This window comes from Bactrocera dorsalis, chromosome 1 (genome assembly GCF_023373825.1).
Source record: "Bactrocera dorsalis isolate Fly_Bdor chromosome 1, ASM2337382v1, whole genome shotgun sequence".
Classification (NCBI taxonomy): domain Eukaryota; kingdom Metazoa; phylum Arthropoda; class Insecta; order Diptera; family Tephritidae; genus Bactrocera; species Bactrocera dorsalis.
Window position 1 is genome coordinate 102,713,943 of NC_064303.1, and position 14,017 is coordinate 102,727,959.

General features: G+C 34.7%; 1 protein-coding gene across 1 annotated transcript; it reads right to left on the minus strand.

Annotated features, from left to right (window-relative positions):
• Window positions 1-4,415: 4,415 nt before the first annotated feature.
• On the minus strand, window positions 4,416-5,920 carry LOC105231177 (adult cuticle protein 1). Its single transcript, XM_011212333.3, has 2 exons — window positions 5,761-5,920; window positions 4,416-5,239 (listed from the first exon to the last, which is right to left on the minus strand). The coding sequence occupies exons 1-2, from the start codon at window positions 5,764-5,766 to the stop codon at window positions 4,835-4,837; spliced, it is 411 nt and encodes a 136-aa protein (XP_011210635.1). The 5' UTR covers window positions 5,767-5,920; the 3' UTR covers window positions 4,416-4,834.
• Between the last annotated feature and the right edge of the window lie 8,097 nt (window positions 5,921-14,017).

Consider the following 14,017-nt stretch of genomic DNA (forward strand, 5'->3'; position numbering starts at 1 on the left):
TTTTTTTATTTTGCTGTAAAATTAATTAGAATTAAATTCTGAGAGATTTACCGATATTTTCGGTGAAAAATTAGGTTAGGTTAGGTTAGGTTAGGCACTGAATTCTTCGTGTTCGATATCAGGAACCTTGAAAAGTTATATTCCGATTTCGACAATTTTTCCACAAGGGATACCTCAGCTCAAATACCGTATACGTGTAAAGTTTTATTCCGCTATCATTATTGGTTCCTAATGTATATATTATACAGAGAAGGCATCAGATGGAATTCAAAATAGCGTTATCTTGGAAGAAGGCGTGGTTGTGAACCGATTTCACCCATATTTCGTACATGTCATCAGGGTGTTAAGGAAATATTATATACCGAATTTCATTGAAATCGGTCGAGTAGTTCCTGAGATATGGTTTTTGGTCCAAAGTGGGCGACGCTACGCCCATTTTCAATAAAAAAAAGCCTGGATGCAGCTTCCTTCTGCCATTTCTTCCGTAAATTTTTGTGTTTCTGACGTTTTTTGTTAGTCGGTTAAGGCACTTTTAGGGATTTTCAACATAACCTTTGTATGGGTGGTAGGCGTGGTTATTATCCGATTTCTTCAATTTTTGAACTGTATATGGAAATAAATGCCTGAAGGAAACAACTCTGTAGAGCTTGGTTGACATAGCTATAGTAGTTTCCGAGATATGTACAAAAACTTAGTAGGGGCGGGGCCACGCCTACTTTTCCAAAAAAATTACGTCCAAATATGCCCCTCTCTAATGCGATCCTTTGTGCCAAATTTCACTTTAATATCTTTATTTATGGCTTAAATATGACACTTTATAGGTTTTCGGTTTTCACCATTTTGTGGGCGTGTCAGTTAACCGATTTTGCCCATCTTCGAACTTAACCTTCTTATGGAGCCAAGAAATACGTGTACCAAGTTTCATCATGATATCTCAATTTTTACTCAAGTTACCTTGCACGGACGGACGGACAGACAGACATTCGGATTTCAACTCTACTCGTCACCCTGATCACTTTGGTATACGAGTATATAACCCTATATCTGACTCTTTTAGTTTTAGGACTTACAAACAACCGTTTTGTGAACAAAACTACAATACTCTCCTTAGCAACTTTGTTGCGAGAGTATAAAAATTACGGTTTGGTGCGGTTTATGGGAAAAGAAAGTTCGCCGCCGAATTTCCTATCGGGTGCCATATAAAAGGTAATGTGAATATGTGAGCACATGAGTGTTATTGTTTATACCTTTTTATCGCAAACGAAAACGCATTGAGTAAATAAGTAAGATGTGTTTGTTAACTAAGCTAATAAATAGATATCAAATATTCATAGCTGCAATTATATCAAATCAATTGAAACCGGTATTTCAAATGATCATTTTACAAAGCAAATAATTTAGAGATTTTATATTAAAAGACTTTTTTTCATTGAAATATCTTTTAATACTTAAAAAAAACACGTAAATATCCTGTTTGGACTAAAAATGATATCATGCTGCTGATTATAGATTTTTTATTATATTTATATACATACATATTATAGATTTGTGAATCAGAAAAAAAAAATAAAATTATATCAGAAATTTAAAAAGTATATACATACATATGTATATTTATATCAAGCTGTGAATCTTCTGCAATTTATAAACTTTCTGCTTTCAAAATTTTATTTTCCATTATTTATCCACAGTGGCGATTAGCCAGGAATGTGTGCTCGTATTACGCGCTGCAAGTATTTATTATTCCAAACAAATGGTAATTAAATCTTTCAAACTCGTTTAAATGGTCCACTTACATTTGAGGGTCATTTCATTACTGGCAATTACGTTTTCTATTTTTAACTGCACTTGTTGTGTATTTAGGATAACAGGGTGTTTCTACTTGAGTAAATAATAAAAATATAATTATTTATTTGCATATATTGGTAGTCGAAAAAGTCTTTACGTTTTTATATTTAAAGTAATAAATAAATTAATAAATATGTACCATTTTGGTCGACCACTTTTTGCCATTTCTCCGCTAGAGACATTATTCCATCAGTGTAAAGCTTTCATCAGTGTAAATCAAAACTTCGAAATTTCCTGAACGGAAGCGAGCGAACCATTGTTGTGCTACACGAACTGATACAGCATCATCTCCTTAAACTTCACAAATTTCATTAGTTTGCGTGGCATTCTTCTCTTTTTTATATAAAAATTTCAAAATATAGCGAGTTTCTATTATATGTATTTTCACTAATTTTTGAACAACTGTAACATTTTTTCAACTTCCCCGAATCTAAATTTTCTTATTGGTTAAATGAAGCTTAAAATGTCACCTTTTCAACATTATATGATATGACAAAATGTAATTGGTAGCTCTGAAGATATACGACTGCAATGACATTTATTGACAAATTACGAAAATACTTTTTAGACTACCCAATATAACTTCACCATTGCTATTTCTATTTTTTAAATAATAATATAATAAAAACTTATATTTCTAAAAACCACCCTATAAATATATACATATGTACGTTCATTTACTTTAGTAACTGTTGTTGTATTCACAATAAAAGTCTCCGCTTTGATTTTAATTAACCAATTAATTTTGAACTTGCGTGACACTCGGTATGTCAAGCTTACGTAGATTCGGACTTTGTCATGACAGTTAATTGTGAAATTAAAGCTGTTTTCAGTTTAAATTGTTATAGATGTGTAATCGGAGTTAGTATTAAAAGTGAGAGGAATAGTATTATCACAATTAAAACAAACACACCCACTATTGATACATATATGTATTTCATTTGGTATGAATGTTTTGAGTAATGCCAAAGAAGCGTCGAAAAGTCAATTAAAAAGTTATTAATATGACATTTAACGATCATCTTTAGTCGAAAGTGAGATTAATTGTTGTCAAACTGAAAAATCCTTTCCGCGAAAAAATTTTACATACGTATATAGTAGTCAAAATAGTTTATAGAAAAAATAGGATTAAAATAGTTAACTGATCATCATATCTTGCTATAGACTTGGTTCAAGGTTCAAGGTTAAATGACTAATCCTCATAATGGCAATTGCACTAGCAAAGGTGAATACTAGTACAGTACTTTGTGAAGACAGAAAATAAAACTTATGTGATCAAATCAGACGAATCGACAAAGTGCCTTTCAGTAAAAATCTGCGCAGCCGTTTATTTCTATTAGGGGATTACATGGGTTTCCTCGGGTAAAAAAAGCCTTTATCAAAAACTTGTTTCTCATATAAAAAGTCAAATATTTTATTAGAATCTTTTATTGTTACAAACATACACTATTAATAAAAAAATTCTGAAATTACCATTTCCGGTGACCCCTCGAAAAAAAGATGCGAAAGATGCAAGATCATCTAAAATGACAAAATACTACTAGATAGCCTCGAGCGCACAAGTTATCAAGGCTGTATCTCCAAAACTATTACTCGGATCAACTTGAAAATTTAGAACAATATTCTAGAGTTGTTGTAGAATTTAATAAGACAATAACAAAATTCGATTTTTTGGAACCTCTAAACGCATCTAACCCCTTCATTCTTTCTCAGCGAAAATGTCTGAAAATGTGAGCTTTCATTTATCTAAGCTTTGATATCGCAAAAGTGCTGCAATCAAGAAGGAATTGTTGAGAAAATTTTGACTCCATCTTCCTCCAAACAACTTCCGTAGCTTGCATCCCGGTAGATTCTTCTTGGAACTAAGAAAAAGTTGGTCTTGCTGAGGACGAAGAGCTTACTATTATATGTTCCTTGCGATCCACTTTGGGACAAAAGAATATTTTTAAGAAGATGTAGTGGTAGTACGCGCTGCCCATGCTCCCGCGACGTCCAGTTACTCAGAAGTAGAACTCTCAAAGAAAGCGGAGCTCCGATCCGTCCCTTTGTATTAAAAACTCTTACAAATTAGTTGCTGATCCAAAATTTTTTTAAATTTTTGCTTTTAACAACAAAAACATTCTCAAGATTTGACGATATTTGTCATGTAAATCAAAAAATCGAATCGAAATTGACTCTTTTTTCTGCAATTCAGCCTCACGATAGTTTTTTGAGCTTATGTCCACTTAAATTTTTTTTAGGATTTCGATTACGATGGATATCGTGAGACTACAAATATTCCCGGATGTCAATTGTTGAAGATGTCTAGTAGAAGGTGAGTTATACTCATCTTGGGAGAGTCAACTGTTGCGATATTAAAACTAAGTTATATTTTTCATCTCAAACTTTCAGTCATCCCGGCGAATTGGCTGATGTGTGATGAGGATTAAGAGGATCAAGAGGATTTGTCAGTATATGGGAACTTAAGTCCCTGTGCGGCAATTTAGGTCTTCTGATCGATCATTAGTCTTGATATCTAACCTTCGCCTAAAGACCAGCTATTTTTAAGAATTCAAAAATCTCTCAAATTTGTTTTTTAGTCGTAATCATTTTATTCATTTACAACCATACTTTTTACAAGCATCTGCAGAAGTAAGCTTCGATGAAAAGAGGAATTTACAATAGGAAAAGGGGAATGCAGTGAGTGAAAGTGCAATGTGGATGAAGATTAGAAGAAGATGTATGAAAACCACATTAATGTATTGTTCGTTGCATTGTTGCGTTTGCTGTTGTTGTTGTGATGAATGTTGTGGAATTCAACTAGTATATTGTTGTTGCTCGTTCGTTGCATACTGCGTGTGTACAAATTTGCGCCTACTTAACTTTATCGACTAATGTGCGCCTCAGCCACACATTTATAATTTTCATGCAGGTCCTTAAAGAGTTAGCCATGTCACCATTGGGGGAAGAATTGATTTAGACGGATGTGCAGCTAGATTGGCTGAATTTACCAGGTGCCTGGTGCGGGAGCAACATTCACATTGGCCACTGAGGCGATGTGTCCGGGCAATGGAGCCGAATGCACAGCACCACGGGTCTTGGCAACATAAGCACCACCGGCTACGACACCGCCATGAGCAACGGCCGCCACAGCGGGTGCATGCACAGCGACAGAGGGTGCGGCAATAGCAGCAGCATGAGAAGCAATGGCAATTGGTGGTGAGGCGGCAGCGATTACAGCAGCTGGAGCGTGAGCGACGGAAATGGGAACGGGAACGGCCAATGGTCCAGAGACGGCGGTATAGGAGAGACCGTGTCCGGCGATTTGTGTAAGACCGGGCAGCAGACCGGGAATGATTGAGGATTGAACACCCATGGCGAGAGCCAAAGTGCAGACAGCGGCGATGACGAACTGGTTGTGGTGGGGTGAAGAAAGAGAATAAGATTATAAGAATATGAAATGTTATAAGAATATAAATTGTTTTTAGAATAATAAATTTTAAAAAATATGAAATATTTTAACAATATGTTATTTTGAGCCAAATAATTAAAGATGTAATTTTTCAATAATAATAGTATACAAAATTTTGTGGTTTTTGAAAAATAAAAAAAAAATTAATATTTTAACATTTTTTTTTTATTTTTTAGCTTTTAATGGAAAAGTATATTTTTTCATTAAAATTGTTTTTTAAATTTTTTTTTTAGTTTTTAGTGTAAAAGTATATTTTTTAATTTTAATATTTTTTTCACAGAAGAGCGATGCACTGTGTAACAAAATTTATTATTTGCATGAACTATTTTTTCAATTTTAAATATTTATATTGAAACTATTTTTTTAATATTATTATTTTTAATAAATCCTTTTAATATTTTAACTTAATACCGAATCTTTGTCACACATTACATGTAACTTTTAATCCTTTTGCCACTTACTTTCATTTTGATGTTTTTGATTTTGTTTAAGGGATTAAGTGCTGCTAAGCGAATTGTACTTGACCGTTTGGACTAATTTTCCGTTCTGATTTCAATACCACAAACGCGGTGATTTTATACAGAAAACTAATCAACGTGTTCATTCGAAGCCAAATCAGATTATTTAGTGTCGCAATGAAAGCGAGAGTGGTCAGAATATCGACACCTATAATGAATATAGGAAGAAAAAACTTCTTGTTCAAGCAATTACTCACAAAAAGCGTAAAAAATAACATGAAAAACAAGAACTTGAAAGATTTTTTATTATTTTTTTTTTTTTTATAGATAAATGCATATAATGGAAAGTCCATAATGTCTACATACACAACACCAGTGCATATGCGCTTACATAAATATGTAACTAAAACTGCCGGCTACTAATAAAATGCAAAACAACTGTAACTGGGCTCATATCGATACAATATAAAAATAGCCAATAAAAATATAAAGCAGTACAAAAAATATATATATATTTGTAAGAAAGAAAATAGACGCACACATATAATTAAATATTAGCTTATATGACGTGCGCATGCGCAACAGCATACCCGCCAATATCACGCCTACAAGCTTAACTCTAATTGGAGCACACACATTTGTACATACATATTACCGTCAGTTGATATGTAAAAGCAACAAGCATTCAATCAAAAGCTTCTTATATATTTTTTTGTTACTAACGTCGTTGCTTTTGTTAACGCCTCTCTTTTGCATATGCACTGGCAGTGTCACGTCGATTTTTTGCAGCGGCGACCTCTATAACATAGCATTCTATCGGTAAATTAATAATGAAAAGTAGTATTTAATAAATAAGGTAAATACTCGTAAACAGCCTTCCGCCATCGCGTAATGCAAATAGCAACTGGTCTTACTCAATGCGGGTAAGTTACGACCCAGTAGGAAAAAGTGAGAATTATAGGAACGAATTTACTTTTTAATGTAAATAGCATGAGTCTTTCACTATTCAGTCAAGTTAGGCCAACGGATTATACAACGTAGTTTCCATACAAGAACTTAATTTTGATCGTTCAGTTTGTATGACAGCTATATGATAAAGTGGTTCGATCTATAAAATTTCTTAGAATATTTTAGCGTTTTCTTAAATAATTATCCGCATTGAATATGGTGAAGATATCTTGTCAAATAAAAAACTTTTCCAAAGAAGGACTTGATTTTGATCGTTCAGTTCGTAAGGCAGATATATGATATAATGGTGTGATCTAATATATTTCTTATGATTTTATAGCATTGTCTTGGATAATAAACCATACTGAATTTCATGAAGATATCTTGTCAAATAAATTGTTTTTTTCATACAAGGACTTGATTTTGATCGTTCAGTTCGTATGACAGCTTTTTGATATAGTGGTCCGATATCGGTGGTTTCGACAAATGGGCAACTTTTTTGTGAGAAAGAGATGTGTATAAAAATTCAGGGTAATACAATTTTTGCAATAAAAATTCAATTCAACTTCGAATTTTTGTTGATATCAATTATTCCTACAGGGAAGCTTAGCGAGTATGTTTATTTATATACAATTGCCACTTGACTGCGCACTTGATTTAACTTTTACTGCGTTTGCGCGACAACTTAGCGACGCTGTATGTTGTCAAAGCGTTTCTTGCACGGCTAGCCACGACGCCACGCCCAACCCATTCGCAATTGCAGTTCCGGTAACTATGCGAACATACTAATTGCCTCGCAATGAATGCAAGTGTTTCTTATGTACACGAATGTATGTACATACATACATAAACAAGTGTGTAAATAAAAGTATTTTTTAATTTTTTCCGTTACTCCGGTTGTACTGTGTTCTTCTAATTGATCACTTCATTCAATTAACTTGACGTAATTATTTGTGATAGAAATAGTTGACATAGTGCTACATGCAAGTCACTACAACTAAGTGCAAAATATTAGCAACATATGATATTTCACATATTTATTTCACATATTCCATATAAAGGGTGATCCAATTCGAGGTTACCTACATTTTTAAAGAAAAAGCACAGAAACTTCAAAATTAATGGGGAACGGTTATTATAATTCGAAAGAGTGTTCTTTGGAATTTGTTTTGGAAGAGTATCTCTTTCAAATGTTGGCCGTGGCTACATCTGAGATGGTCTATCCATTAAATCCAATTTTCGATGACTCGCTCGAGCATTTCGACTGCTAACTGACGAACGACATGCGTGATGTTTTGCTCCAAGGCCAGAGTCGAAGCGAAATTGTCTTCATGGGCTTTAGACTTTACAATCCTTACAGGAAAAAGTCTAACGGTGTAATAACACACGATTTTTGTGGCCAATCAACTGGCCAAAAACGTGAAATTATGTGGTCACCGAAATGTTCTCTCAATAAATCCATTGACTGAAATGCTGTGTGGGAACTAGCGCTGTCTTATTGAAATCAAATGTAGCCGAGATCACGAGCTTGAATTTCTGGCATCAGGTTACGTTCTCATCGTCATCTTTTTGTAAGATATATAGGCCGATGATTCCAGCAGCCCACAAAGCACACCAAAGCGTTGTTTTTTTTTACTCGATGATATGACAGCTCTTGAATCTCTTCAGGTTGGTCTTCGTCCCAAATGTGGCAATTTTGCTTGTCTCGATACTCATTGAGTCAGAAATGGGTCTCATCGCTGAAAAAATTTGGCTCAAAAAACATCGGATCTTCTTGGAACTTTTCAAGGGCCCATAGAGCGAAGCGATGTCACTTGAGAAGGTCGAACGGCTTCAGTCCGAGCACATTTAAGATCTCGACGTAAAATGCACCAAGTCATTCCTTACAGTACCCCGAGTTGCGGCGAACAGCGCCGAATCGACTCTCCACGGTCTTGGTGTACATTCTCAGATACGGCTGCTATATTTTCTTCACTGCGTGCTGGACGTGGTCTGTCCGGTCGAATATTATCCGATAATGAAGGCTGGGTCTCAAGATGGGTGATAGTATTGCGGATACTTAACAAATATAACATGACAGATTTACACGTCTCACATGTGATCTGTCAAAAAAAGGCTATTCAAGGAAATAGATGTATCGAGTATATGGATACCATAGTTCCAGACATAAACAAATTACTAAAAGCTCTGTATACCTTTTAAGATTTATCGCTAGCCAGACATATTTTGCGGTCATGCCAATGCCGGTGATTGCCCAGCGCTTGTTAAGGTTACCTGAAATCTAGCCGCTGGATATTAAAACACAAGAAACCAAGTAGATGTCTATCTCTCCTTAAATACATTTTATTACCTAGATTCATCGGACTTACTTAAAGGGATACATTTCAAAGCAATCGATCTTACGATTCCCAAAACGGCGGAACTTTTTTCGCAAATAACACTTCACGGCCGTAGGCCCAGTGAAAATTCCATCGTTTTTATTAAAAAATTCCACTTTGACTTTTTACAAAATTCGTAATAATTTCAAGGCTGAACTATGACAATACAATTTTTATATCACATTATATTTTGTAAATGTTAAGGTTTGTAAAATTATATATTCTTTCTAAAAATTGTTAAATTTATTAATTAATAATCATTAAAAATTATTACATTTGAGTTAGCCTGGCAAAGGAGTAATAAAACTAGTTAACTTCTATCTCAGCGAAGCAAAAAAATTGGAATTCCCAATCAATTGCATAATCCCATTTCGTGCTCAACGAACCATTGGTATGCCCTTCGCTTTTAATTAACAAATACCAATAACAACAACTGACTACTTATTTTTGATTTACGCAATAATTTTTGTTCTAATTACAATTCTTCTTGTCTTGCCATGAAATATTTGAGCTCCGTAAGTGCTCTTGGGCAATTCTTTACCGTTTCACACTTGTCCAACTGCATAAACTTAATCCTACAAGGTTAGGCATTTGAACTAATGGAGTAATTAAAATTACTTGCAAATTCAATTGTCCACATTAAGCAATATTTATGTTGTTGAACTATTAATAAATTTCTGTTTTAAATATGCTTCGAGCTGGTTTGCATAGGAAATAAAATTGGAAATCAATAAATGTTACAGCTACTAACTGAAAAGGAATTTAAGAATTTCTTATGTAAAACTTTATTGATTGAGTTTTTATTAATGTAATTTAAATCACAAAAAATTCAGAATCACGTATGCATGTGTGTGTGTGGGTAATTTGAATTTATATATTAGTAATAAAACTAAAATTTGCATGCCTTGAAAATGTCTGGTTTATAATCAAGGAATGCCACTTTAGTAGCAGTCCTCGAATGGATTTAAATCTGACGTGGTTTCACTCAATTACAATTATTACAATTACAATATGTCGCAATTCCAATAATCTGTGACGAAAGACATTTTTTAAAGAGGCAATGAAGTAGAGGAATACAGGAAGAGCCCGAGGTATTAGAATAAAAAAATGAAATATGTGCACTTATGGCAACTGTTAATGAATTGCATAGAAAAGCTAACTTTCCTGATTTTCGAAATTTCTGAACAGGAGGGTTACCTTTAATATTTCGGGATTAGAGCACAAAAAGAAATATTAATTATACTTCTCTGTTTTTAAAAATATTCTCCATTAAGGCCTGTACTCTTTTGCATGCGTTTGAACCAATTGTCGAAGCACTTCTACCACTCAGCTTGAGGCAGTTCCAAAACATGCTTTCTGAATGAATCTCTTCATTCTTCAGGTGGCGAGAAATAGAATAAAAAGAAGTGAAGAAGAAAAGAAGTCGGTGCCATGTCAGAAACATGCGGTGAATGACTCATCAAATCGATGTTTTGTGGGCTCAAAAATTCTGTGGTTTCAGTCGATGTGTGAGTGCTTGAATTAGAGTGATGAAGAGCGACCTTCGGCAAGGAAATAGTTATCTGCCACTCAGAATGTATTATTCTTTGTTGTTCTAGTGGTATACGAGTAGTTGCGTTATATCTAGTTTTTTCAAAAAAAATGTTTAGAGTGCTTCGAACAACTTTTGTTAGAATCATCTTGAAAGCTCATACAGCGGACTGCTGTTTACTTTCGGGTTTTTACGCGTAAATCTATGATACGCTAACGTATTTTTTTAACATTTCCCTCGATGAATCAACTGGAGTCTTTTTTGAGCGATTGACAAATTGTATGGGATCCACCAAGAACAAAATTTTTTATAGTCAACTGCTTCTGATCCCACTAATGCTTGCAGTTGTCTCAATCTCAATCAAAAAGTTGCGTTTTATTTATATTTTTTGGCCGAGATGAATATTTTAAGTTACTATAAACAACCAAAATAGCTCTCGAACTCTTCTACGTATCTATACCATCAAAAATGTCGAACTTTACGAAAAAGTTGCGAGCTGCCATATTGCAACATGAAAAGGCAAACCTTCTAGAACTCATGGACCAGTTCTTACATCTCGCTTTAGAACACTTTTGCACAATTTAAAATTTGCTAAATTTTGAAATTTGTGTATGAAAAAGGAAACAATGCCACGCAAGCCACCAATAAATATAAAAAAGTTTAAATTTGATTAGAAACACGAAAAGACTTTTTCGACAAAATATTATTCTTATACAAATAACCATTTTGCTCAATTTAAAAATGCACGTTTCAACACAAAACTGGGCGGCGAAGGGCCAAAACATAAAACGTAGAACACCTGTAATTAACAAAACGCCATGTGATAATTACTACTCAAGAAATCCATCACCCGCGCTCGGCAAACAGGGCACTCCAGCTGCTCTATTTGTGGCAATTTGCATTTTAGTTTTCCCACATTATTTTACAACCGGCGGCATTCTTGTGGTCCGCTCTTGTAAATGCAAATAAAAATATGCTCTACAAATGGCATAATTCGTTTAAATTTATTGCGATTCAGCTTTAAATCACACCACACAGTTATTAAATAAGTGTAGCGCAAGTAGTCTAACCTTGATTGCGACACTCGTTATGGATACGACTGAGGACTTTGTCTTGGTATTATTCTATTATTAAATCTTCAATACAATTATTTTTAAAGTGGTAATTAAATGAATGCTTTACGATGATTGATAAATTATAACCTTCGCGGGGTGATTTGTAACACCACCTGCCACGATTAGAAGGGGTGCGAAAGTACAAGTGCGACGCGGAGGATACACAGCACCACTCCCATTGTTCTACATATGCATGTACATAAATGTTTACGTAAGAGTGATGTGAAACGAAAATTAACAGTTGTTGATTATTAATTACTTGGTATTGCAGAACTGCATAAATAATTCCATCGCCAGTAATTGATTGCTCCAAATCGATTCACGCTACATTTAATGCAGTTGCAGCGAACAATTCGATTTCATTGCCTTATCGCCAAAGTAATAAAGTAATAAATGATTGAAATATAGTTACACTTACGTACTAGTGTGTGTGTGTGGGAATTCTTAATTTTTTTGGTTGATTAACAATTACTTGGAGTAAAGTACAGCTTGCTTACACATACATACACACATGTAGTTGCGACATAACGTATAAATAACAGAAGTATCTATAACTAAAATGTTGCGGCATTTAAAGTGCTAATTATCATTGAGCGATAAATATGTGTTAACATGCAGAACTAACTTAACACACACACACACGCGCATGAATTTACATAAGTTTGCCAATTGTTATTTAAGCGATTGCATGGTGGTTTGCGCGCACTTCTGGTTGCATGCCACCAAATAGATACATTATCGAAACACATATTTGTATACACACATGTGTGGGTTATATTTACAAGCGGTTCAATTATTCAGCACGTCGTGTTGCCTTGGTTCTGTGTCATTGCAATCCACTCTGTGCCACGCTAATGTTGCACCACCTACTTGCGCGCGGCAACGACGCAGTCGCAACTAGCAAAACGCATGCGGAAACCCAGCAGAGAACTGTGGTAAATGTACCAAAGTATTCTCAATGAAGCGTCAAACTAGTCCAAATGTCAAATGCCAATCTACAACACACTGCCTAACAAAAATCTAACTAGTTAATAAATTATCAGATTAAAAATATTTTTTTTTGGAAATTTTTCTTAATTGCTTTAATTTTTTTTTTGAGAGTAGTCCTTATCGATCCACCATTCCTCTCTCTTTCAACAAAATTTAAATGTGAAAGTAACAACAAAGTTAGAAAACCGAGCTCGATTTACGGGGTTTGTCCAAAAAGTGATAGGACTGAGTCAATCAAAAAAAAAAATTCTTAAAAACTTTCAAAATAGGCTCCTCCTGCAGCGTTGCTAGCTCGATTTCAAAGCATTGAAGGCATCACGGAAGGCATTCTCTGCTATAGCCTTGAGAGCCGAGGTACATACTGTTTGGAACCACATTTGGCCTGCATGGCAGCTGCGGAAGCGTTGGGATCCCGGCCTTGGTTAGGCATCTGTTCACAAGAATGGCGATGTGAGCCAGGGCGTTGTCGTGGTACAACTTTCAATCTGCTGCGATGTCTTGTCGGACCCGATTGACCCTTCGTTTGAGTGCCTTGCGGACTTCCACGTAAAACTTGTCGTTGACGGTTTGACCAGGAGGAACAAATTCACGTTTTCACTCAGAAAGTTTTGTTTACAGTAACTTAAAATATTCATCTTGGCCAAAAATTTTAATAAAATCGCAAACTTTTCGCGGGATTTTTTAGAAGGCAACTCTTGTATAACCGCTTACTTCACCACTGCTTTATATAGTCTTTAGAAAAATTTTTGGTGTTAAAAATGTTGTTCGATGCGGCACTTTCTAACACTTAGCAAATAAACAACGACTACTAGTAACTTAATACATACATATTTTTGTATCACTTTTGATTAGAAACTCTCTGTGGAACATCAACACACTTATAATTGTAAGAGAGCTTTCCATAAAAAAAGACATTGGCTGACTAGTTGAGCTCTCTACTGTTACTAGTTGTTAAGTAGCTTATTACAAATTGAATTGCCTGCAGTGTGTTCAAAAATCGACAAAACACATGGCCTGCCGTAGGATTTTTATCGCAGTCGGTTTGTGTCCGCTGCCCGGCGTCTCGTGATTGAAGGTGTTGGTTTCAATATTTTGCAATCGAAATGCGCAAAAAGTCAAATATTTGCGCAAATGTTGTCAATCTAGTTATATGTATTTGCACTTTGTTGTAAACTTTTTGGCTTTTATAATTTATTTTTATTTTCTTTCTTTTTTCGCTGTTTGTTTATTGCTTCTGTGTACGAGTCGAACCAGAAGTGATTTCATGTCCATTGTCCAGTCGATGACAAAATTATTAC